Source organism: Hippocampus zosterae, chromosome 12, assembly GCF_025434085.1.
Source record: "Hippocampus zosterae strain Florida chromosome 12, ASM2543408v3, whole genome shotgun sequence".
NCBI lineage: Eukaryota > Metazoa > Chordata > Actinopteri > Syngnathiformes > Syngnathidae > Hippocampus > Hippocampus zosterae.
Window position 1 is genome coordinate 3,725,791 of NC_067462.1, and position 23,303 is coordinate 3,749,093.

Below are 23,303 nucleotides of genomic sequence, written 5' to 3' on the forward strand. Positions count from 1 at the left end.
TTCTTGTTGCAAGCCAGATTGCCGAAGCTAAATTCCAAGTGTGCTGGTGCTTTTGTTTCTCATTCCGTGCCATTAGGTCAGGGGTGTTCAAACTTTTTGCCAAGGGGGCCAGATTTTATGTGGTAAAATGTCGGGGGGCCGACCTTGGCTGACATTCTTTACATTGAACAACAATATTGTTCAACAAATTTTAGTAAGCCAGTCTGTTTCACATTTCCATTTTTATTTTAATTTCAACAATCTTAAGAATTTCTTTTGGTTCATTTGAAACGGGTATATCACATGCAACTACTTATTCACTTGACTTTTTCTTAAACAGAAGTCTCCTGAGTGCAAATTGATTGATTTGAAACATAAAATGTATCACCATGACTTTTCAATAGTCACAAAACCATTGACTCGAACAACAGGGAAATGAACAAGCAATACACATATCCACAACTGCAAGGATCATTTGAAATATGACATATCAGTCAATATAAACACGGAGTGATGTCTTGTTAACTCGTGAGTGATGCCCTCTAGTGTCTAAATGCTATTACTCATTTAGTGAATGCTATTACTCATTTAGCCACTAGAGGGAAGCAGTACTCTATGAAACATCACTCACCAGTCTACGAGACCTCAGTCAATGCAACACGTGTTCCATTGCACCCAACCTGCGGGCCAGACGGCACTGATTTTATGACAGGGGCCGAGGGCCGGATGAAATTCGACCGCGGGCCGGATTTGGCCCGCGGGCCGGACTTTGGACAAGCCCGCATTAGGTCAATAGCATAATTGTCAAAAATGTCAATTGGGTAAAAGTGATGGTTGATTTTTTTTTTTAAATGTTAACTTTCCTTTGTTTCAAATCTTGCCATTTGCAGGTGGGTGAGAGAGTTCCTGAATGAAGAAAACAAAGGCCTGGACGTGCTGGTGGACTATCTTTCTTTCGCACAGTACGCCGTCACGTAAGTCGCTTTGCAGCCTCTCCCAACCCTGCAGCCCCGCCGCTCGACTCGATCCGCAAGTGACAAGAACACAACGCTGCCATTCTGCGGAGTCGCTGATGCGTCCCCCCTCGCCCGCGCGGCGCAGCACACAGCGCCGCATGCCTGCTGCAAATGTCACTCGGGCATTTTAGCTTCTTTTCCAAAGATTGATGGCGCGATTACTAGTTAGTCACAAGGTCCTTTGTTCCAAGAACCCTGCACTTAGGCGATTAATTCAAGCACCTCACTTCCCCCCGATGTTATTATACGATGTCCACATCATGAACGTTTGTTTACCCTGAGCTGGCACCGCAGTAGAATGCAAAAGCCAAAAGCCAACATCCTGTCAATCCCAACTCACACTTGCAGCTCTTTTTTGCCAGCGGTGCCAAGAATCTTGTTGTTGAAATGCTTTGTAATTTTCGGAACTAAAATCTGGATGCCATGCCTTTACTCATAGGAATTCACGAGTGAATTTGAATAAGGGGCTTCACTTAAATCAAGTATTGACTAATGAGGTCACATTTTGCTCACTGAATCCAACTCACCACGAAACACAACCAATGGCGTGAAAATATCATTGTTGTCGGGCAGACAAAAGGCCTTTATTGCTTCTCAAAAGACTCCTTCCATCATCTTTTGTCCCCCAAAAAAATACTTGGACTTGTCCTCAAGCTATTTTCCCCACTTCAAATTGGTTTTGAATGTGTAAAAATAACGAGACGACACGACCGTTATTGATTTGTTAAAACACTTGAATGAGGCTGTAACCAACCATTATTTTGTTAATCGATTAATCGGTGGATTATTTTGACGGTTAATCGCATTTCGAATTATGATTCAGTAGTCGGTATTTTCCACAGCATCTTAGAAAATAGGCAAAAAAATGTTTATCATTGTTTCTAAAGTCATAGCAAACGTTTTATTTTGATTCAGTACAAAGATAACCGCAGCACGACATAAATCGGATAACATTTACTGTTGAGAAACTGAATTTACAAGCAGTTGCGGAGTTTTAAATTCAAAGACTTTGATCATTTTGAGAATTGATAAGCTGTCGATCAATCAATGCACCTCTCCATTTGAAATGGACTATATTTGGTCAGCGGCCCGGTAGTCCAGTGGTTAGCACGTCGGCTTCACAGTGCAGAGGTACCGGGTTCGATTCCAGCTCCGGCCTCCCTGTGTGGAGTTTGCATGTTCTCCCCGGGCCTGCGTGGGTTTTCTCCGGGTGCTCCGGTTTCCTCCCACATTCCAAAAACATGTGTGGCGGGCTGATTGAACACTCCAAATTGTCCCTAGGTGTGAGTGTGAGGGCGAATGGTTGTTCGTTTCTGTGTGCCCTGCGATTGGCTGGCAACCGATTCAGGGTGTCCCCCGCCTACTGCCCGGAGACGGCTGGGATAGGCTCCAGCACCCCCCGCGACCCTAGTGAGGATCAAGCGGTTAGGAAGATGAATGAATGAATGAATATATTTGGTCATATGAGGGTTCCAGTGACTAATGATATTTTTGAATCCATCTTTGATTGATGAAGGCTGCTGCTTCACACATGGAGTTTTTCCTCTGGGATCAATGAATGATTAACTCCAAATTTTTTTGTCCAAGCGGCCTCATATTTCAAGGCACGACTGGTTTTCTGAATATTTATCTCCTGATTATCCCCATTTGTACCCACGATGCGCCAGGTTCGATGGCGACTCTGTGGAAAACAGTCCAGAGGCGCTGCTGGACAAATCGAAACCTTGGAGTCGCTCCATCGAGGACCTGCACGGAGGCGGCACGCTGCCATCGCCCCTCGGCGGGAACGGCATCACCCGGGCGGGCCGGCACTCGACGTTACGGTATGTTTTGACAAGTTTTCTTGATGCCTCGCCACGTGGTCTGTAAATTGACTTTAAATGGCTTCAGACGCTTTGGCTTAACGCCGCCGTTCACTCCTAACACTGATTTGTCTCGTGACAGAATGAAAGAAAGTTGTTGTTTATTTTTTTTTTGCACCAGCCCGTACAATCTAAGACCGGAGGGATTGGCGGTAGGTAATTGATAAACCCATGCTAATGTACTTTCTAATCCTTCCTGTCGCTCCATTGATGTTTCAGCACAGTACGCGCATTGACTTGTGTGACCTCTAATCCTCGAGTTTGAAGGGGTTAACTTGAACACATTGCGCACAAAGCGTTCCATTGAGGCCGACAATCACATGTGCACGATCACATCTCCCATTAAAAAAAAAAAAAACATGTCCACATCACATTATGTGCCCCGACGTACACATTTCTATTCCCGTCGTGTTTTTCTGCTCGAGACTCTGCCATTTTTCGACAATAAGAACATCCCGGTTTGGTTTGCAAATGGATGATGTCGCTCCAGTGCCCATACCGCGACTTTATTTACCAGATACGAGCGCTCTAAATGAGGCTGACTGTCTTCTGTTCTGTCCTCCGTAGTCTACTCTTGTGTCTGCCCGTCTTCGACAGCAGGCAGGTCAAAACTTCTGTCTACCCCACGACTCCCCCCCCCCCCCCCCCCCCAAGCCACCCCGGAGACGTTCTCAAATACACACAACCCCTGGCTCATTGTCCTCATACCAGCCCGCTTTGCGCTGTCTGTGTCGGGGATGTGAATTATTTGTACTGCCAGCCTCTCCTCCTGCGCTGTCTTGGGAGCAAATAGGTTTTTCTGCCGCTATTGTTCGTGCCTCCGTGCCTGTGTGCTCCCACTGTGGCTCTCCCGAATGCCATCCGGCGCAGTTTCCATGCAAAAGGCCCTGTAGGAGCTGCGCACTAGACACAAACTGCCTCTGTCACTGCAGCGCCGTTCCGGATGGAATGGCAAAATGGCAAAAAACAACTGCGTAAATAATTGTTTTTTTGTTTCAAACTGCTACCGTGAAGGTCACCGAGCTCACTCAACTGCCCAAAGTGTTCTCAAATAAGACGGTATGGCCTGTTGTGATGTAGCTAGGTAGCAATACAAGCACTAGACATGTACTGTTCGTCTGTGTGTATGTGTGTTTATATAGTCTCTATATGAAGTTGTTGTGTGCGATTTTACCCTTCCTATCAGAATCCTTTAGAATTCCTTTGAGGAATCATTTTAATTTGTACACTTGTCCACATTTCCCATGACAGGCTAATTGTATGAAAGCCTCGTCAATCAACAAGATAAACTCCCTGAAGATTGGTTGTAGTGAGGGGGCGGAACACAAATGGATCTTTTCCACGGCGTGGTGCCGTGCGTCTAGATTTGGAGGAGCTTTACTCACTATTGACGTTTTTCTACTGGCAAAAAGCTGTACCAGCCAGGCAGCTAGCTGCTGGTGTTTGTTAGCGGTCGCTAACTGGCGGAGTAGATTTGAAACCTGGACTTAATTACAGCCCCGTATTTGCCTTTTCTAGAAATGACTTGATTCAGTCTTGACGCTGGTTAAAATGATACGAACCAACTTTTTGTCTCGAGTCGGGCGCAAATTTGAGTCCCAAGCGCTATCGTGGCTCACAACAAGCACGAATTTGGCAGACGATGATGAAAAGTGGCTTCAACTTCTTAATGATGCTCCAAGTTGAAGTTTACTGCAAGCAAAAACCGTATGGGCTAAACATGAACCAAAACACAACAGAACTATCTGGCAAAAGCCAGCTAGCTTAATGCCAACTGGTGATGTGAAATGCCAAAGATGGGCTAACGAAACTAGCATTGTATGAGGGGAATGTTGAACAGGAGTGTAATGTAATTAAGATTTTATCATGTGCAGTATTCACGCTGCACTTGCTTCACTTCCCTTCAGGACTGAAATGTGAAGTTACGGTATTGTCATTGTCCATTCAACATGGCCCCGTTTCCCTGATACTAAAAACTTCACAAAAACAAGCCGATACCTAAAAATGGGTCAACGCGTTTCATGATTGGTCACATTTTAAATTCTACAGCTCAGCTGCATCGATGCCGCCCCCCCCCCCCATCTTCCCCTCACACCTTTTACAGTTGTTTTCTTTTCACACTTTTCACTCTCTTCTGTGTCCACTAAATGGCTTGATATGTTACATTTGTGTGGCTGGTTCCCGACAAGTCCAAGCGTGTTTGAGAGTATTACTCTTTTGGGGGCGGTGTTACGCAATCCCTTATCGTGATTCTGATTTGGAGATGAAGACATTTTGTCTGAACATTTCAATCACATTGTGTCATGCTTGGATGTTGAGCAATCTGGTGAGGAAAATCGTTTATTTAAAAAAAAAAAAGTCAGCTCAAGAGTTTCTCTTGTGTCTCGGTGGTACCGGTTGGGTGCTGCGATTCATTTCATGATAAGTAACTTGTCCTTCAATCGCCTCCCGCCGACATGAACCGGCGTGTATGTCATTAATAGCCTGAAGATACATTTTTCCAGGCTCGTAATTGCGACCTTGCGACTTGAGTCTGAAAATAAACACCGTTGCCCCTTGGTGGCTTCTCTCGCCGTCCTGCTTTGCCATTTTGCTTTTATTGGGAGCGCCGGACTGGGAGAAAAGACCTCCTTGTTTTGTCTGCATGCAAATGACCGGGGCACCGTCGGGTTATTGCCGTGAAAGACATTCAATTAAAAGTGTTAAAAAGACAGCATTGTGTGGGCCCCTGGCTAGGCTGTAGATTATATGGCTTTTGTATTAGTCCATGTTAGGTGGACCATCGGTTTCAACGGGGGCGGGGCCATTTCACCTCACAAACGGCATCTGTTTTCGGCCTAGTACTGCACCCTTTGCCCCAACACACACACAGACTATGGTACCAACTTCTCAAGACTTAAAAAAAAAAAAATAATAATAATGTCACTTTCAGATGTAACACTTTGCCCAGCCGCAGGACACTGAAGAACTCCAGGCTGGTCTGCAAGAAAGACGACGTCCACGTCTGCATCATGTGCCTGCGTGCCATCATGAACTACCAGGTCATTCACACTTGTCACACTCTTTTAACTTTAACTCTCGGGCTGTGACCAAAGATTGACATTGCAATATATTGCAGCGTTCAGTGTCGATGGCAGATATCGATTATGTTGCTGCATCATGTCGTTCTTGCACTTAATGACAACTTTCGAATGTAAAATGCATTTCCCCATTACGCCCAACAATAAATGGCTGAGGTTTTTTTTTTTTTTTTTTTTAGTTGCATATCATTGTGTTTCAATGGTTGTCTTGGAATAATAAGTCTACACACCCCTGTTCAAATGCCATGGTTTTGTGAGCAAAGGAATTGAGACCAGGTTTGAGGTCAGAGGTCACATTAAAGGAGGAAAAAGTTTGGAAATTATTCACCTCACACACACAAAAAAAAAAAACCCACCTTCTGTTCACAAGGGGTGTGTGATCACAAGATCAAAATTGTGATCTTGTGCAGCGAATGATTTCTTTTTTTTTTCCTGCTTCTGTTTCCTTTTCCAGTACGGCTTCAACATGGTCATGTCCCACTTAAATGCTGTGAATGAAATTGCACTAAGTCTCAACAATAAAAACCCCAGGTAAGCCATCAACGAGCGAGTAAAATGACCTTGCAATGACATTTTTTTTTCCTTCATGATGATTTTTCCAAATTGACCCGCCCTAATTCCTCCTTTTGCTTCAATAGAACCAAAGCTCTGGTCTTGGAGCTCCTGGCGGCGGTTTGCCTCGTGAGGGGAGGCCACGAAATCATCCTTGCTGCCTTTGACAACTTCAAGGAGGTAGGAGCAGACGGCGACTCGGCCGTCTCGCAACGCTCCCCGGACCTCACGGAGCAAATACACGATTTGTCAACCGATTATAGACCCCCGTAGACCCCCGAGCCTCTGTAGAAAGCAGTAAAGTGTGTTTGGCACGCACACAAAGGCCCAGAGTAGCCGAGAGGCAGATGTGAGCGACAGCCTTGATACAAACTCTTTCAGGCTTCTGGCAAAAAAAAAAGTTTGACAGAGTGGGCGGAGGTTTGTCGCATGCGTCAGTGTGTCCGCTGCAGCCGATGCAAAATTTACTCCTGAATGAAAAATTGAGCGTCATACTCTGCCTCACCAGCATAAGTGGCAGAATAAGCCGGGGCTCATCGCAGCTCGTTTTATGAGAGACGCAAGGCGAGATATAATGAGGGCTTTTCTTGCGGTGTGCTTAAAGGAGTCGTTTGAATTTTTTAACTTGTTAGTTAAAAATGGCTCTTAAAAGCCTAGTGGTGTTACGTCTACTTCGCCGCACGACTTTGATCACCCTCCTCAGACTTTTTTTTTTTTGATGTCTCCTACTCACTGCATGTTGGATTTTTATTTTTAATTTTTATTTCATCAAAGTCCACCGTTGCCCTCCCGATGAACTGTAGACTGCGCTCTTTTTTTTTTTTTTTAAACATCTCACACTTTTCCGTCTCCAGAATTTTAGTTCACACATCCGTTTCATATAAATCCACGGATCTTTCATTTGGAGTTAGAGTGGAAGTTAAACCAAAGCGGATGAGGAGTTGTAGCAATTGTCTGGAACATATGGCCGAGAAGTCTGAAATATCTTAAATGTTATGACATATCAATTACCTGTCATTACAACACAAAAAAAATATATTGATGGGGTAGTATTTTTTTTTCATGGTCATTAGGATCCTACCTCAGGCGTGCATTCATTCATTCACATGAGGATGCATGCGGCGTCATCTTGCAACCACGGTGGCCACCCCGGCATTAGTAAAGTGAGCCGCGGTTTGTTTTGCAGGTTTGTATGGAAGAGCAGCGCTTTGCCAGGCTAATGGAGTATTTCAAGAACGAAGACAACAACATCGATTTCATGGTACTTTTTTTCCCCACTCCCATCTCACGTTCCCTCTCTCTCTCTCTCTGTCTCGCTCGCCCGCCCGCCCGCTGAACCGCCCAATAACAATAACAATGACGAGCTCGGAGAAATAGCCGCGTCCACCTCGTGGATTGCATCACACACGCAGCCTGTCATTGGCTGGCTGAAGTGTGGACGAAGTAGCGGATCAGAATAAAATGCGCTGTGAAGTAAGAGCCAGAATGAAGACACTTGAAGGGGTCAAATGTCAAATTTTGGACAGCAAGGACATGAAAGCTTGCGCGGTCCTCTTAGGGAAGCCACTTGATTTCTTTCCTCTAAGCTACCCTGTGAGCCGTCACAGCTCAAAAATAACAATTTCAGGGTTTACTTGTACATTTCTGTCTGCGTAGTTTTTTTTTCCACTACTAGAGTGACTTTTGAACCAAGTAGGCTCTGCCACGTAGGTCCAGTTCAGTCTGCCAGTGTACAAAAAAAATGTCATACAATAGTAGATAGCAAAAATTGCTGCTTTGCGTAGCCATCGGGCTGTAATTTATTTTCGGAGAAGCGATTGTCTGAGAAACGAGAATCTCAGCAATTCTGTAAAATATTTTTGAGTGAATTACAAATTGCAATCGATACATATTTTTTTTGATTTAAGTAGTGGTATTTTTAAACTATATTTATACAATTTGCAACACGTGTACTATTGTTTTTTTTTTTTCAAATGTAAAAAAGAGTTATAGATGTTTGGGACATTGGTAGCACACCATTTTCTTGGGTTTGCTGTGTTCTTCATTCCGGGAGATTGAGCGACTCTCATTTGTCCTTGTTGCTCGTTCTCTGGTTTGCGCTCCTTAGGTGGCCTGCATGCAGTTCATCAACATTGTGGTGCACTCGGTGGAGGACATGAACTTCCGGGTTCATCTGCAGTACGACTTCACCAAGCTGTCTTTGGACGAATTCTTAGATGTGAGTCTCGCAACACTGTATGTGGCCGTGAAAAATCGGGACCCTCGTAAGCTCAACGTTGCCATGGCTGCGCCTCGGAGACGGTTACCGTGCGAACTCGGCTAATAACATCTTCCCTCGCAAACCTGATTGATGCGTCCCATTTTGTAGAAAGTCAAGCACACGGAGAGCGACAAGCTGCAGGTTCAGATCCAGGCCTACTTGGACAACGTGTTTGACGTCGGCGCGCTTCTGGAGGACGCGGAGACCAAAAATGCTGCCCTGGAGCGTGTGGAGGAGCTGGAAGAGAACATGTCACATGTGAGACACCTTGCGTGTTGACGATTTGAGCTTTTTAGACCATCTCCCCGTGACAGCGCAAACTTTATTAACGATCAAGATGTCACCTAGTTGACTGACACAGACGTCAGAAGCGGCATCGGGGCTTTACTCCGTTCCCGTGTTTTTAATGGACCGTCATGTCAATAGACGGGATCCATCCCCCTGACGTCTTTTTTTTGCCAATTTCAAAAGATTCCATTTTCTTGTTGTCCCTCCAGTTGACAGAGAAGCTGCTGGATGCGGAGAACGAAGCCATGGCCAAAATAGTGGAGCTGGAGAAGCAGCTGATGCAGACAAACAAGGATCTGGAAGGCATGAAGGTCTGAGTCACTTTCTGGAGATGAATATTTGGATGGAAGGCGGCGTGGCTAATATTAAAGAGAAAGAGAGTGCAAATGGATGGCGACGTTTGCGAACTTTCCCGAAAAAGTCGCCATTTTGTAGCCACGAGTATCGATAGCTACTGTCTTCATTTTTTTTTTTTAATCAGACACTCGAATTCTACATGATTAGCCAATGACTTGACACTTTCAAAAATAAAACATGATCAAATTCCTGAATTCACGCGAAGCTCTTTGAGACTGTTTGCGATCAAGCGCTGAATAAACGACTTGACTTACAGGAAGCCTACAAAGACACCAGCGGGAAGCTCCACTCGCTGCGGCAGATCTTGAAGGAGAAGGACGAGGCCATCCAGCGACAGAGTCACCTGGAGAAGAAGATCCACGAGCTGGAGAAGCAGGGCACCATCAGGATACACAAAAAAGGAAACGGCGACATCTGCATCCTTCCGCCGTCACCGTCCGGCGTCGTCGTCGAAGGCTTCCCCAGTGCCACGGTGGGCGGAAACGGCGTCGGCGTCCACAGCCCGGCGCACGCGGGAGGTGCGGCGGGGGCTCTGGCGCCGCCGCCGCCGCCAGACAACGGCTCAGGTCGGTGCATATTTACGCTCTCGCATAATAATAATAAGCGGGCTGAAGTTCAGTAAATCAATACCATAAGATAAGAAAACCTTTATTAGTCTCTAAATGGAGAAATTCACAATTCGCAGCAGCAAAGTTTTGAAAGGAAGAAGTAGAACAAAATATCGGAGCTGCTTTGTAAAGGCAGTTGCTCTCGCGGCGCCAGCTTGAAGTCAAAATAACAAAATAATACAACACAACACATAAGAAAATTAATTTCCTGATGATGATTGAGCCCCCCCCCCCAAACTAATAAAACAAATCAGCAAGATGGTAACAACATTGTTCAACACTTTGAGATTGTGGCCCTTAACTCATTCAGTACCAGCCAATTCTGGACCAAGTCTGAAAAGACGTTTAAAAACGTCTTTGGGAGTGAATGAGTTAAATGACGTAGCTAATGCATGCTGAGGAGGTTAAAAGATTTTCGGTCAATAAATTGAAGACTTTGGGACTGTCAGTAAACAAAACGTGAATAAAAGTCAAATCATTTGTCCATGCAAATATCTATTTAAAAAAAATCCTGCATGGTATCGGGTTCTGCTGAAAAGCAGAACACGCGGCATGAAAAGCCTCCTGGAACTTTCTAAAATGTCTTTAAGGTGAATCAGAGGCACATGAAAATAAAAAGCAAACCGATTTGACTTTTGGCAAACCCTAAAAAGCCAAACCCTCCATGATCAATACGGATTAGTCGCCGGGCCCGACGGTATCCTGAAATCTGAACGCAATCCTGTCCGAGGACTTTGATCTGATTGCCGTTCCCTCTCGCAGTGCCAAACGGACCGACGTCGACCACTCCCGCAGCGGCTCCTCCTCCTCCTCCGCCTCCTCCCCCACCCCCGCCGCCACCTCCGCCTCCTCCCCCGCTTCCACTCGCCATGTCAGGCCCGTCACCTCCCCCACCGCCGCCGCCGCTGCCCGGCGCTCCTCCACTGCCCGGCTGCGGAACGCCCACTGTTATCATGAACTCGGGTTTAGCCGGTAAGTTTCCCCCCCGAGTCGATATGCAGCAAATGTCTCTCAACAACCAAAAATTTGGGTTTCATCAAGTCAGTATCAACAGAAGAAGAATGACTGCTTGTAATTGTAGTTTTCAAAGCGCTTTCTTAAAAAATATATATATATTTTCCGTATGCATTTATGGTGTGCCGCCTCGGGTTTTGAAAAATGCACCTTCAAAACACTTTCCTTGATTTCTTCTCCTCTTCTTATCAATGTCTCTTTGAATTGTTTCTTTTTCTGCCAACCAGAGGGACCCATCAAACTTTTCTGTAGGTTCTTCTCGTTTGATTTTGTTTTTGAACCCCCCCCATCCCCTCCCCCTTTGTTTTTCCTTCTCCCCCACATGCTTTGAAATTGGTATTTTCTCAAAGAGAGTCGGTTGCCCCTGTTGCATCAGAGGCCACCCGTGTCAAAACATGGAGTCGTTTGAAGACATTTAGTGAGCGAGTCCTCCATTTATTCATTCATTCATTCATCTTCCGAGCCGCTTGATCCTCACTAGGGTCGCGGGGGGTGCTGGAGCCTATCCCAGCTGTCTTCGGGCAGCAGGCGGGGGACACCCTGAATCGGTTGTCAGCCAATCACAAGGCACACAGAAACAAACAACCATTCGCACTCACACTCACACCCTTCAATCAGCCTGCCACGCATGTTTTTTTTGGAATGTGGGAGGAAACCGGAGCACCCGGAGAAAACCCACGCAGGCCCGGGGAGAACATGCAAACTCCACACAGGGAGGCCGGAGCTGGAATCGAACCCGGTACCTCTGCACTGTGAAGCCCACGTGCTAACCACTGGACTACCGGGCCGCCCTCCTCCATTTATTGGTCCAAATTTGAGCAAATACCAAGTTTCAAATGATCTGCACGATTTCACCACCATCCCACGTTGGTCGAGTCCAAATGCTGTGATGCTGTGTTTTTTTTTCCGTTTGGCCACATGGCAAAAGTATCGCTCGCATGCTTAAACGCAAATCACCTGATGTGAAAAGCCGAAGATGAGAAACCCTTCTCCTCTTCTATCCGCTCGTTAGCGCCACTCTAAATGAAAGGTTAGCATTGACGGGAAATCGATCAAAAAGCCAGAAGCTTTCCTAAAAATGCATGACTTATGCAGTGAAGAAGCATTATCGAAGTGGTACATTTTTGCCAAAGCCCCACACCGAGATATTTTCAAAATAGTCCCCCCCGCCCCCACCTCCCGAGCACTCTGCGTAAAGTGTTGTCATTACTCAGCGCTTCCATCCGCCCTCCCGCCCGGCATGTGCGAGTGCGCCCGCGCGCTTGCGCGAATCTCAATTTCCTCCCTGTCCCCGTCCAGCCGTGAAGATCAAGAAACCCATCAAAACCAAGTTCCGCATGCCCGTCTTCAACTGGGTGGCCCTGAAACCCAACCAGATCAACGGGACCGTCTTCAACGAGATCGATGACGAGAGGATACTCGAGGTGAGCGGATATCCTCTGCCGGCCTCCTCTTCTCTTGTGACACCAACACAAATGCGACGGTTGGCCCCCCCACAGGATCTGAACGTGGATGAGTTTGAGGAAATGTTTAAGACGAAAGCCCAAGGCCAGGCGGTGGAGCTGACGCTGAGCAAGCAAGTTATTCAAAAGGGACCCAACAAGGTGACGCTGTTGGACTCCAACAGAGCAAAGAACTTGGCCATCACGCTCAGGAAAGTGGGCAAGACGCCTGAGGAGATCTGCAAAGCCATTCAGCTGTAAGTCGACGGTGAAAAACTTTCATTTCCTTCCCAAAAAGGTGAAATTCTTCTGAACAAAAATATGTTTCGGCAACCGTCAATTTACCAAGACTTCATTATTGAGAAAAAAATGATGTTCAGTGTCCCTCGACCTGCTACGCTAGCGTACGCCGATATGTTGTGATGTCCCGACAGAGTTTCTAACAAGTGTGACACATCAATACCTGCTCAGGGTTCATCATTTGAAGCTCGCTGAAATCATGGATTGACAACGTTTTTTTTTTTCCAAACTATAAGGCGCACCTAAAAGCGTTCCATCTTCTCAAAAGCCGACAGCGCGCCTTATAATCCGACGGGCCTCATATACGGATCAATAAGAAAAGATGAGATAACCTTTACCATCATCTCCCACGCTAGGGAAATTTGCAGTCTACAGCAGCAAAATTGGAGGGGAAGAACCCCCCACCCCCACCCCCAAAGTGTTTCATTGCGCAAAATAAACGTTTCAGAAAGAACTGTACGCAGTTCAATAAAAGTGCAATATAAAATATAGCATTAGCAATATGTTTGTAGAATAAATATAATAAATTAGGAATAGAATAGAAAACACAGCATGAGGTGTGTTTATTATTATTTATTTTATTTATTATTAGAAATATTTGTATTTCTTGGACGTAGTATTATAAATGTTCTGTAAAGCGCTTTGTTGGCAGCTGCAGCCAGTTTTGCAAGCTCTATATAAATCAAGCTGGATTGTATTGTATTGTGTTGTGTTCCGTTAGCTCCATCTAGTGGATGCATAAAGCAACTGCAACCATTATTGTGGTTTCCATCCTACGCTCCGTATAATGTGATGGGCCCTATCAATGAAAACGGTTTCAAATTAGGCCGTTCACTGACGGTCCGCCTTATAAAATACGGTACACATTTCCCCCTTGAGTTCTGCTCGGTTGAATCCGGGCCAAAACGTGAGCTGACCACCACGTTCGCCCCTGCCGCCTCTCAGCTTCGACCTGCGCACTCTGCCCGTGGACTTCGTGGAGTGCCTGATGCGCTTCCAGCCCACCGAGAACGAGGTGAAGACCCTGCGGCAGTTCGAGAAGGAGCGCAAGCCGCTGGAGAGCCTGACGGACGAGGACCGCTTCATGATGCAGTTCAGCAAGATCGAGCGGCTCATGCAGAAGATGACCATCATGGCCTTCGTGGGCAACTTCGCCGAGAGCATCCAGATGCTCACGCCGGTACGAGCGCTTTGGTTTTGCGCTCGAAACGCTCGCGGGCCCCTTTTGAAATCGCTTTCTTCTGCTTCCTCGCAGCAACTCCACGCGGTCATTGCGGCGTCGGTGTCCATCAAGTCATCACAGAAGCTGAAGAAAATTCTAGAGGCGCGTGAGGCTCGTCGTCTCGATTCTGTACAAAGTCAGCCGCAGTAGGATGATGAATTGATTTTGCTTTTTTTTTTTTGCTTTTGATTTTGCTTTTTTTTATCCATTTGGGATAATTTGGAATTTTTCATTGTATTTTGGATTTTTTTGTTTTGTTGTTTTCATGTCGTCGACGAGTGCAAGAAATACACAAAAACAAACAAAAAAAGTCACAAATGTTTTAGAATTTTTTTAAAAAGTCATTTTTTATGTTCTTTTTTTTGTTTCTCATCAGTTTTCATTCACAATAATTACTTTTCTTCCTCCCCCCCCACAGATTATTTTAGCCCTGGGAAACTACATGAACAGCAGCAAAAGAGGAGCAGTTTATGGGTTCAAGCTTCAAAGTTTGGACCTGGTTCGTTCAGCCACCCCCCCCTCGTCCGCGATTCGTTCTCGTCAAATCGACCAACATCTCGGCACTTTTTTGTTTTCATTTTGCCTTCGCAGCTCCTCGACACCAAGTCGACGGACCGCAAGATCACGCTGCTGCATTACATCGCCAACGTGGTGAAGGAGAAATACACGCAGGTCTCCTTCTTCTACAACGAGCTGCACTACGTGGAGAAAGCGGCTGCGGGTCAGCCTGCCCTTTCTGTCTTTTTTTTTTTTTTCACAAAATTGTCACACGACTGTTCTGCCTCCACAACTACACTCGTGTTCGAACGCGCACTTGACGTCGTGTGGGCCGGCGTTTTTTTGCAGTGTCGCTGGACAACGTCCTGCTGGATGTGAAGGAGCTGCAGAGAGGCATGGAGCTGACCAAGCGGGAGTACAGCATGCACGGCCACAACACCATGCTCAAGGACTTCATCGTGCACAACGAGAGCAAGCTGAAGAAGCTGCAGGACGACGCCAAGATCGCGCAGGTGAGAGGGGGGGCGCGGAGGAGGAGCGCAACGTTTTTTTTTTGCCACGGGACGCGCCCGAGGCGTAAAACGGTGGCCTGCGGCCTGTTTTTGCAGGATGCCTTTGACGAAGCCGTCAAGTTCTACGGGGAGAGTTCCAAAACCACGCCGCCGTCCGTCTTCTTCCCCGTGTTTGTGCGCTTCGTCAAGGCCTACAGGGTGAGAATCGCGCATCCGCGCTAAACGTTCCAGATGGATTACTTGATGTGTCTTTTATGTAAAAAAAAAAAAAAAAAAATGGAGAACCAGCATCCATTAAAAACTTGAACGAACGTTCTTTTCATTCATTCATTCATTCATTCATCTTCCGAGCCGCTTGATCCTCACTAGGGTCGCGGGGGGTGCTGGAGCCCATCCCAGCAGTCTCCGGGCAGTAGGCGGGGGACACCCTGAATCGGTTGCCAGCCAATCGCAGGGCACACAGAAACGAACAACCATTCGCACTCACACTCACAACTAAGGACAATTTAGAGTGTTCAATCAGCCTGCCACGCATGTTTTTGGAATGTGGGAGGAAACCGGAGCACCCGGAGAAAACCCACGCAGGCCCGGGGAGAACATGCAAACTCCACACAGGGAGGCCGGAGCTGGAATCGAACCCGGTACCTCTGCACTGTGAAGCCCACGTGCTAACCACTGGACTACCGGGCCGCCCACGTTCTTTTCATTCACCGGGAATAAGTGACTATTTTATATACAAATGTCGGTTGGCCATTTTCAATCGGCGGCACGTTGTCATTTTGCCGCCTCACACTTGGTTTTCGCCTTCGATTAAAAAAAAAAAAAAACACCAAAACGCAGTTTACGCACTCACATTCCCGTCCATGTGCCCTCAGCAAGCCGAAGAAGACAACGAGCAAAGAAAGAGGCAGCAGCAACTCCTGATGGAAAAACTTCTGGAGCAAGAGGCCTTGAGGCAGGAAGAACAAAAGGTAAGAGCGAGCCGGGCCTGATGTCCCCCACACCCCCCGCTGGGCCGCCTCGCCGCCGCTCACGATCAAGCCTTAACGCTTCTTAATTGCGGCAAACTTTGCATTAAAGTTTTGCGCGGGCGTGTGCGCCTTCTCCTCAGTCTCCCTCCCATAAGAACAAAAGGCAACAGCAGGAGCTGATCCAGGAACTGCGGAAGAAGCAAGTCAAAGACAGCCGCCATGTTTACGAAGGCAAAGACGGCGCCATCGAAGACATCATCACGGGTAAATCTCACCCTTGCTCGCTGGGCGGCGTCGCACACGTATACACACACACACACACACACACACACACAGACTCACCGCTACGTACCACAGGTGCGGCTCTCTGCATGAAGGTCCTCTTTGGCTAAAGGCTAACAGATGTTCGGGAGGAGCTAAGCGAAGTGTTGTCGATGATTTGCTGATGCTTTGTAACACGTGGCTGACGCTGTGACTAACTCTTGAGCTAAGGAGTCATTATCCAAGAGATCAATGTTTTTGCAGCTCATAAAAATAGATACACCTGCACAATGAATCCATCCGGAGTGTTCGTCAATCCCGAAAGCCGGAAATAAGCGGAATTCTTAATTGCCGATGACCTCAAAGCAGCACTTTGTCAGATAGTAAACAGATTCTTTCAATTCTTTACAAAGCCTTTTCACGCTGTTTAATGGAAGTCCTCGTTAAGTTTACTGTCAAAGTAAAGATACAACTAGTTATTCGTTTGAGTATTAAACACGTGGTTTTAGAAAAGTCTGTTTAGCTTTGCTTGCAGAGGGTCTAACGATTTTGAACACAAAAGATGCCGCAACACAGGTAGACAGACAAGTTGTTATTCGTACGTCATCAATGTAGTTGCCAGTTGCCAAGTTCCGCACTCCAGAAGATGTCGCGATGGAACCCCTCCCCCAACCCCCCCTCCGCCCCCTCCTCACATGATTGGACTTTGAAAGTGTCTCAAATGTTTACTTTAAACCCCTGGAAGATGTAAGGTTGTTGCGATGCAGTGCCATTTCACGCCACTAAACTGCTATCAAAACGTAATTTTGTGGAAGCGGACTTTGTGTTCCGGTGTTTTCTGTTAGAGTTCCGGATTATTTTTCCCAAGATGATTTTGCAGGTGTATCTAAAATTTGGACTCAACATACGCTCGTAATGCTTTCTTGTATTCGTACAACCTGATGTGGAGACCGCGATGACGCAGTAGCAATTTCGCAGCATTAACTGTCCACCGAATGCTGACTCTTGGACAAGTCCGGGAATGATCTCATCCTTTGCTGGAGTTTGTTTATGTGCAAAGACCGTCTATGGTCTATCGACAGAAGATTACGGCGAAAAAAAAAAACCCTGTGCATTTTATTTAGTGTAAGAAGTATTTGAAAGTTAAGTGAGAATGCAATACCAGAACGAGAGAGAGAGAGGGACAAGGCCAGCAAAATATTATCAGAGGTTAGAACGAACGTCGAATATGTTTTAGTTGTGCTAAGGCCATCAAAAATATTGTTTTGTCGCCGTCTCGTTTCAACTTAATGTAACGAGCTTAAGTATTGTAAGTGATTTGAGGAGCTTCATTTGGCTAAAAGTAGTGCTTTGCTCCCATCCTGTGGCGTCTATAATATATGTCAGGGTGGGCAGTGGACAGCGCGTTATATTTTAGAAAATGTTCAGAAATATTGGAAATTAGAGTCACGTTTATGTAATGGGTTTTTTTTCTCCGATTATTTGTGAGTGGGACCACATTTATAACTTTCCAAACATGTTCAAAAGTAGCCTCGGTTAACTGATGAATTGTTGATGTCCCGGTACAAGTGTGGAGGCTAATAAGTAACGGCAAAGTTTGAATTTGAAAACGGCCCTCCAAATAGTCATTGCGTCTGTTGGAATCATCCCTGAGCGGCCCAAACAAGAGGAGCCGGTTCATTTGTTTGTATGTAAACAAACTCGGCAACGGATGAAAGAATCATTCTCGCCTGTCGCGATGCTTTGTGCTAACAGTGACAAATGGCTGCTTCTCTTATCTTGTGTGTGTGTGTGTGTGTGTGTCTTGCCATGTCTCGTCACGGCTGTCCTGTCCTGTGTGTTTGTTATTGTTGTCGTCGTCGACGCAGTGCTGAAGACGGTGCCCTTTACCGCCCGCACCGCCAAGCGTGGCTCTCGGTTCTTCTGCGAGCCCGCCCTCAATGAGGAGTACCATTACTAAGCTTGTAGAAAAGTCTCTGGCACAAAAACAACAAGGTTGCCGGAACTCTCCGTTCTCCCCCATCCCTCCTCCTCCTCCTCCCCCACACACACGTTGTCCTCAAACAGCCTTGCACGCCTACTAACTTTCACATGACCTTGCTGTGGTGACGCCAGCGTGAGTGCGGGTGTGTGTGTGTGTGGGTGTTTTTTTAATGGTTTTTCCTCCCTCCTGATCACAAGGTGTTGGTGAAGGTCCACCTGCATGACGTCATGAATCCTCCTCTAATGTTGATCATTTCATCATTCCATCATTCTCCCCACTCCCATTTTGATTTACAGCTCCATGCTGCCCCCGAGTGGCCGTGGATGGAAATGCACTCTAGTCAACCGCTTGACAATACGTTATGATGATATATTTTTAAGTGACTTAAAAAAAAAAGATTTGGTCATTTTAACAATTATATATTTTAATACACCTCCTTCCAAAGCGTTTTACACCAAATACCAACTCAACCAAAACAGACAAATTAGGCTTGTGTTATTGTCAGCCACTGTTAATGATGCAGGGTTTGAACATTAACACGGAAACTTTACTTCATGATTACATCAAAATGCCCTTAGAGCAAACTAAACTGTTCAAAAAGGCTCGAGAGAAAAAAAAAACGTAAGCCACTCGAACATCGATGCCCAGTAATTCTTTCTCATACCACTAGAGGGAGCACTGCTAATGTTACCAACCCACATTTTGATCATGTTCAGGATGTTGCTAGAAAGTAAAAATAAAATACTCATTGATTACGATTTATATTGAATCATAATGATCAACGTGATTGTATATTTTATTAAAGGTGATGAAATCATTATGAGTTGAGAATTTAAAAACGAAATATAAATAAATATGAATATGAAAGCGAGTCAAAATGAAATCGACTGTCATCGAAACTAGTACAAATACAATTTCACTCGCAAAAAAGTCATGATCATCAAAGTAATATTTTGTTCAGTATCAAAGTTAACAAAACATTTTTTATCTGCACTTGACTACTGGCTACTGACTTTTTTTCACTCCGCGTTTTGCCCCTTGCATGTGCAATGTTGTCCCCCCCCCCCCCTCCCCCCCTCACATGGCGCGTTCATCAGCTCCTTCCATCGAAATGATGCATGCAATTGAACATTTTTCCCAGCGGTGTTTTCTCTGCTTCACGCATGGTTTTGTTGAATTTTGGAAAGATTTATTCCTGTCTTCTTTTTTTTTTTTTTTGCGCTCTTCACACTGCTGGCAGCCTCTCTGCAAAGACTTATTAAAAAAAAAAAAGCAGCAAAACAAAAGCGCTCAGACCTTCTCCACCATCTTTAAATGCGCAGTTAGCATCCTCCTGCTTTTTTGTTTCTATTTTTATTTTATTTTTTTTGCCAGCCTTAGCTTCAGCCGCCATGCCGAGATGCACTTTGATAACCGTCCTATTTGATCTTTTTTTTTTTGTCTTCTCTTTGTCCAGCCCTAAAGAGGAGTAACATTACTAAATTTCCCAATGTCTACTCGAGGCTCAGGAAGTCGTCGGGTAGCACCCCGCTAGTGGCGGATGTGTCCCATACCTGGCAAGCAATCTCTTTATTTACCTCCAAGCTCTTATTCGTGCGCACCGCTTGCTGGCCACCAAGTCACATGCCGTAGATGCCTTTTTTTTTTTTTTGCTCCTTCACATTCAATGCTTGCCACTTCCACTAGGGGGCCTCGTTTCAAAGCAAGGAGGTCCCGTTGAGGATTTTAAAATGACTGTAAAAGCGGAGGATGCACCTTGAAAACGTCATTTGTTAGCCGCGCTGTAGTCTCTTAACGTAACGAGTAGAGAGACATGATAACGCTGCGGGCTGCCTAGTGCTGCTTTGATTGGACGGACGCACGGACGGATATGAGGACGGACAGGAAGAGACGGACGGAGCGAGAGAAAGACAGATAGACATGGAGATGGACAGATTTGACAGGTGGACAGACAAATACATTGTTATGGTTGGTGTATGAACAGACAGAAGGACTGATAGACAAGTCGATTTGACTGACAGACAGACAGACAGGCTGCCAGCGCTGCCGTCTTGCTTAATTCTCTGATCCAAATGCTCCCCCCCCACCCCTGGCCGGCCGGCCGACTGACACTCGTCTCTTCCGTTCTCCTCGCCGCCCTCTCGCAGATCTTCGCAATCAGCCGTACAGGCGAGCGGACGCCGTGCGCCGCAGTGTCCGCAGGCGCTTCGACGATCAGAACCTGCGACCGCTCAACAACGGCGAGGTGGTCGTGTGACGGACGGACGGACGGACGAACGGACGGTGGGGAAAGAGGGAAGCGGCACGTGTACAAGAAGACGAGGGATCGACAAGAAAGCCAGCGTTGGTAATTTGCATGCCACGGCGACGGAGATGAAGATCGATGGGGGAGGATGAGGAAGAGACGCGACGAAGGCCAGCCCGAGGACACGCGCAAAGTTCTAAGCAGGTTGGATTGTTGAGCAATGTTGAGTCTGCAAATGGTGATGACGCTATGGGAGTGTGTGTGTTTATATATATATGCATATATATATATATACACACATACACACACATTGTACATATATATATATACATATATATATAGGTATGTGTAAAGAATATGAAAAATGTGTGAAGGACCTGGACTGACTGTCCATCGAAACAAAAAGTGCCTCAAGTTTTAATATTTAACGTGTTGGTTTGCGTCGAAGCGATTTTGTTTGGCTTCAAACAGAAAAGAGGCCACGGTCAGGAAAGAAAAAGAAAGTGTGCGATGCAAAAATGGAAAAAAGAGAAAAAGTTGAATACCGGAAGATATTTTGTTCCGATACTTGAGCGATTCGGAACAAGAGGAGCCCAGCTGCATTTTTTTTTTTTTTGGCAAAGAGCAGAAATGAAGAGAGAAGGATAATGAATATTGGGCGAAATCAAGGTGTAGTTCCAGTCTTGCCTTCTAGGGGGCAGGCCATGTTCAGAAAGCATCTCACGCTTTCTTTCAGTTGCCTGCCAGTACATCGGAATGTGTCGGGCGATCCAATAGTTGACGTTGGAAGAATGTTTGGACTTGGACCTCTATTGCTTTGAGTGATAACCCCCCCCCCCCCCAAAAAAATGAGGGGGTGGGGGCGTCATCATCAACGTCATTTGTTAGCCGTGTCGGGATGCAAAAAAAAAAGTCCCTGAAAGCTGACTCCAGGGATTGCCTCAAAAAGTTGGGCAACCAATTTTTTTAAGGGCAGCATCAATTTAGCGCAGGCATGAGTTTAATTTTTTAAAAATCTTTTGCTGCACCACAATTCAAAAGCAAGCGATTTATCAGGTCATTTTTCCTTGAAAATTTAAGTTATTTCTGTGACCACTTGGGTGGTTTTTTTAACGGGGGTTCCAACAATCGCCACTCCCCCCCCCCCCGAATCAGTTTTAAGGCGCGTGTGCTTTCCTCGTCCAATTTCTCACTCAGTTCTCTTGGCATGATGCTGCAAAGTCCAATCGAACGTTTCCTGCCCAGTGCGGGGCCTGATCGATGATGTCATAACTGGATGTGATTTTCATTTTGTAAACACGTACACATCATTCCTACTACTGCATCTATCAAATGTGTATTCATAACCACTGAAGTTACATTCACGTTTTCATCTCATGTATTAAAAAAATGACAAGAAAACCGTTTTCCTAACTGTACAGTTGTTTTTGCTACAACCGGTTTTGTTTTGTACTGAAGTCACACGACTAATTATGAATATTGTACATAATGTTCAAAGCATTGCCTTGTGCTTCTACAACTTGAATGTTCTTTTGTAACTTGTAGTTTGATTTTTGTGTGAATATTTAAAGAAGCCAAATGCAGCCAGCATCGACGGAGTATTTTGATGTTGAATAAGGACGGTGACATGACTCCATTTCTGATGGCAACTTTGTGGTGACAAGTATCCTCTCCTTCCTCCCTCCCTTTGTCACAACAAACTGGAATCAAGACTGCCATGTTGGTCAATGTTGGGTGACTATTACCAGAAGTGTATTTTAGGTATTTTTGCGTGCACTGCAAATTAACTTTTTTTTTGTTGGTTATGGAAATTTGGAGATGGTACATTTCCGGTAAATATGATAAAATAAACAATTTACATTGTAATTTCATGGAATTGTGCTTGTATTCAGCTGTCATATGTACTCGTTCAAAGACGAATTTTGGTGTACTGTACATAACGGGCGCATCTCAAAATATATTGTGGAAATCTGGAGCAATTCCAGCAGTTAGTGATTTTTTTTTTTTGCCCCACTCGCAGCACCTTAGCTAGCGGACATGTTAGCATTATATTCGTTCAATTATGACATTTTGCAAAATTTGACTTCCTTCAGGTGCTGATTTTTTTTGGGGGGGAGGTGTTGTCGTTCAGGTGCTCTTTTCAGTCAACTTTCGAAGGTTGGAGTTAACTGAAATGCGACTTGGCAATGCTAATTTTGAGACAACGACCCTTCTTTGGACCTCAAAGCCTAAATTGAAATCCTCCGTTAAAGCCATAATCCCAAATTTGAAACCCTAACTCTCGTTGAAAACCACATTTTGAGACAATCCGAAAAAAACGACCATGTATAGTAAGGCGTTTTTAGCCGAAAAAAACGACCATGTATAGTAAGGCGTTTTTAGCCGAAAAAAACGACCATATATAGTAAGGCGTTTTTAGCCGGAAAAAAACGAACATGTATATAGTAAGGCGTTTTTAGCCGAAAAAAACGACCATGTATAGTAAGGCGTTTTTAGCCGAAAAAAACGACCATATATAGTAAGGCGTTTTTAGCCGAAAAAAACGACCATGTATAGTAAGGCGTTTTTAGCCGGAAAAAAACGAACATGTATATAGTAAGGTGTTTTTAGCCGAAAAAAACGACCATGTATAGTAAGGCGTTTTTAGCCGAAAAAAACGACCATATATAGTAAGGCGTTTTTAGCCGGAAAAAAACGAACATGTATATAGTAAGGTGTTTTTAGCCGAAAAAAACGACCATGTATAGTAAGGCGTTTTTAGCCGAAAAAAAACCTACCATGTATAGTCAGGCGTTTTTAGATGAAAAAAACGACCATGTATAGTAAGGCGTTTTTTTCGTCTAAAAACGCCT

The 23,303-nt window shown here is 45.4% G+C and overlaps 1 protein-coding gene across 7 annotated transcripts in view; it reads left to right on the forward strand.

Moving 5' to 3' along the window:
• The window catches only part of fmnl2a (formin-like 2a), a 46,567-nt gene extending 24,250 nt beyond the window's left edge, over nucleotides 1–22,317 (forward strand). For 2 of the 7 annotated variants that reach the window (XM_052082673.1, XM_052082674.1), the window contains 23 exons: nucleotides 870–953; nucleotides 2,663–2,818; nucleotides 5,790–5,898; nucleotides 6,392–6,468; nucleotides 6,576–6,669; nucleotides 7,676–7,750; nucleotides 8,597–8,707; nucleotides 8,858–9,007; nucleotides 9,247–9,348; nucleotides 9,651–9,960; nucleotides 10,765–10,974; nucleotides 11,244–11,264; nucleotides 12,316–12,440; nucleotides 12,516–12,715; nucleotides 13,704–13,938; nucleotides 14,014–14,082; nucleotides 14,399–14,479; nucleotides 14,572–14,701; nucleotides 14,827–14,990; nucleotides 15,087–15,188; nucleotides 15,866–15,961; nucleotides 16,102–16,225; nucleotides 20,354–22,317. In XM_052082673.1, the coding sequence (XP_051938633.1) occupies nucleotides 870–953; nucleotides 2,663–2,818; nucleotides 5,790–5,898; nucleotides 6,392–6,468; nucleotides 6,576–6,669; nucleotides 7,676–7,750; nucleotides 8,597–8,707; nucleotides 8,858–9,007; nucleotides 9,247–9,348; nucleotides 9,651–9,960; nucleotides 10,765–10,974; nucleotides 11,244–11,264; nucleotides 12,316–12,440; nucleotides 12,516–12,715; nucleotides 13,704–13,938; nucleotides 14,014–14,082; nucleotides 14,399–14,479; nucleotides 14,572–14,701; nucleotides 14,827–14,990; nucleotides 15,087–15,188; nucleotides 15,866–15,961; nucleotides 16,102–16,225; nucleotides 20,354–20,463 (2,935 nt within the window). In that variant the 3' untranslated portion in view covers nucleotides 20,464–22,317. Of the gene's footprint in view, nucleotides 1–869; nucleotides 954–2,662; nucleotides 2,819–5,789; nucleotides 5,899–6,391; nucleotides 6,469–6,575; nucleotides 6,670–7,675; nucleotides 7,751–8,596; nucleotides 8,708–8,857; nucleotides 9,008–9,246; nucleotides 9,349–9,650; nucleotides 9,961–10,764; nucleotides 10,975–11,243; nucleotides 11,265–12,315; nucleotides 12,441–12,515; nucleotides 12,716–13,703; nucleotides 13,939–14,013; nucleotides 14,083–14,398; nucleotides 14,480–14,571; nucleotides 14,702–14,826; nucleotides 14,991–15,086; nucleotides 15,189–15,865; nucleotides 15,962–16,101; nucleotides 16,226–18,090; nucleotides 18,218–19,662; nucleotides 19,763–20,353 lie in introns of all 7 variants that reach the window. The other 5 variants (XM_052082676.1, XM_052082675.1, XM_052082679.1 and 2 more) reach the window with 5 other exon arrangements.
• Nucleotides 22,318–23,303: the final 986 nt, after the last annotated feature.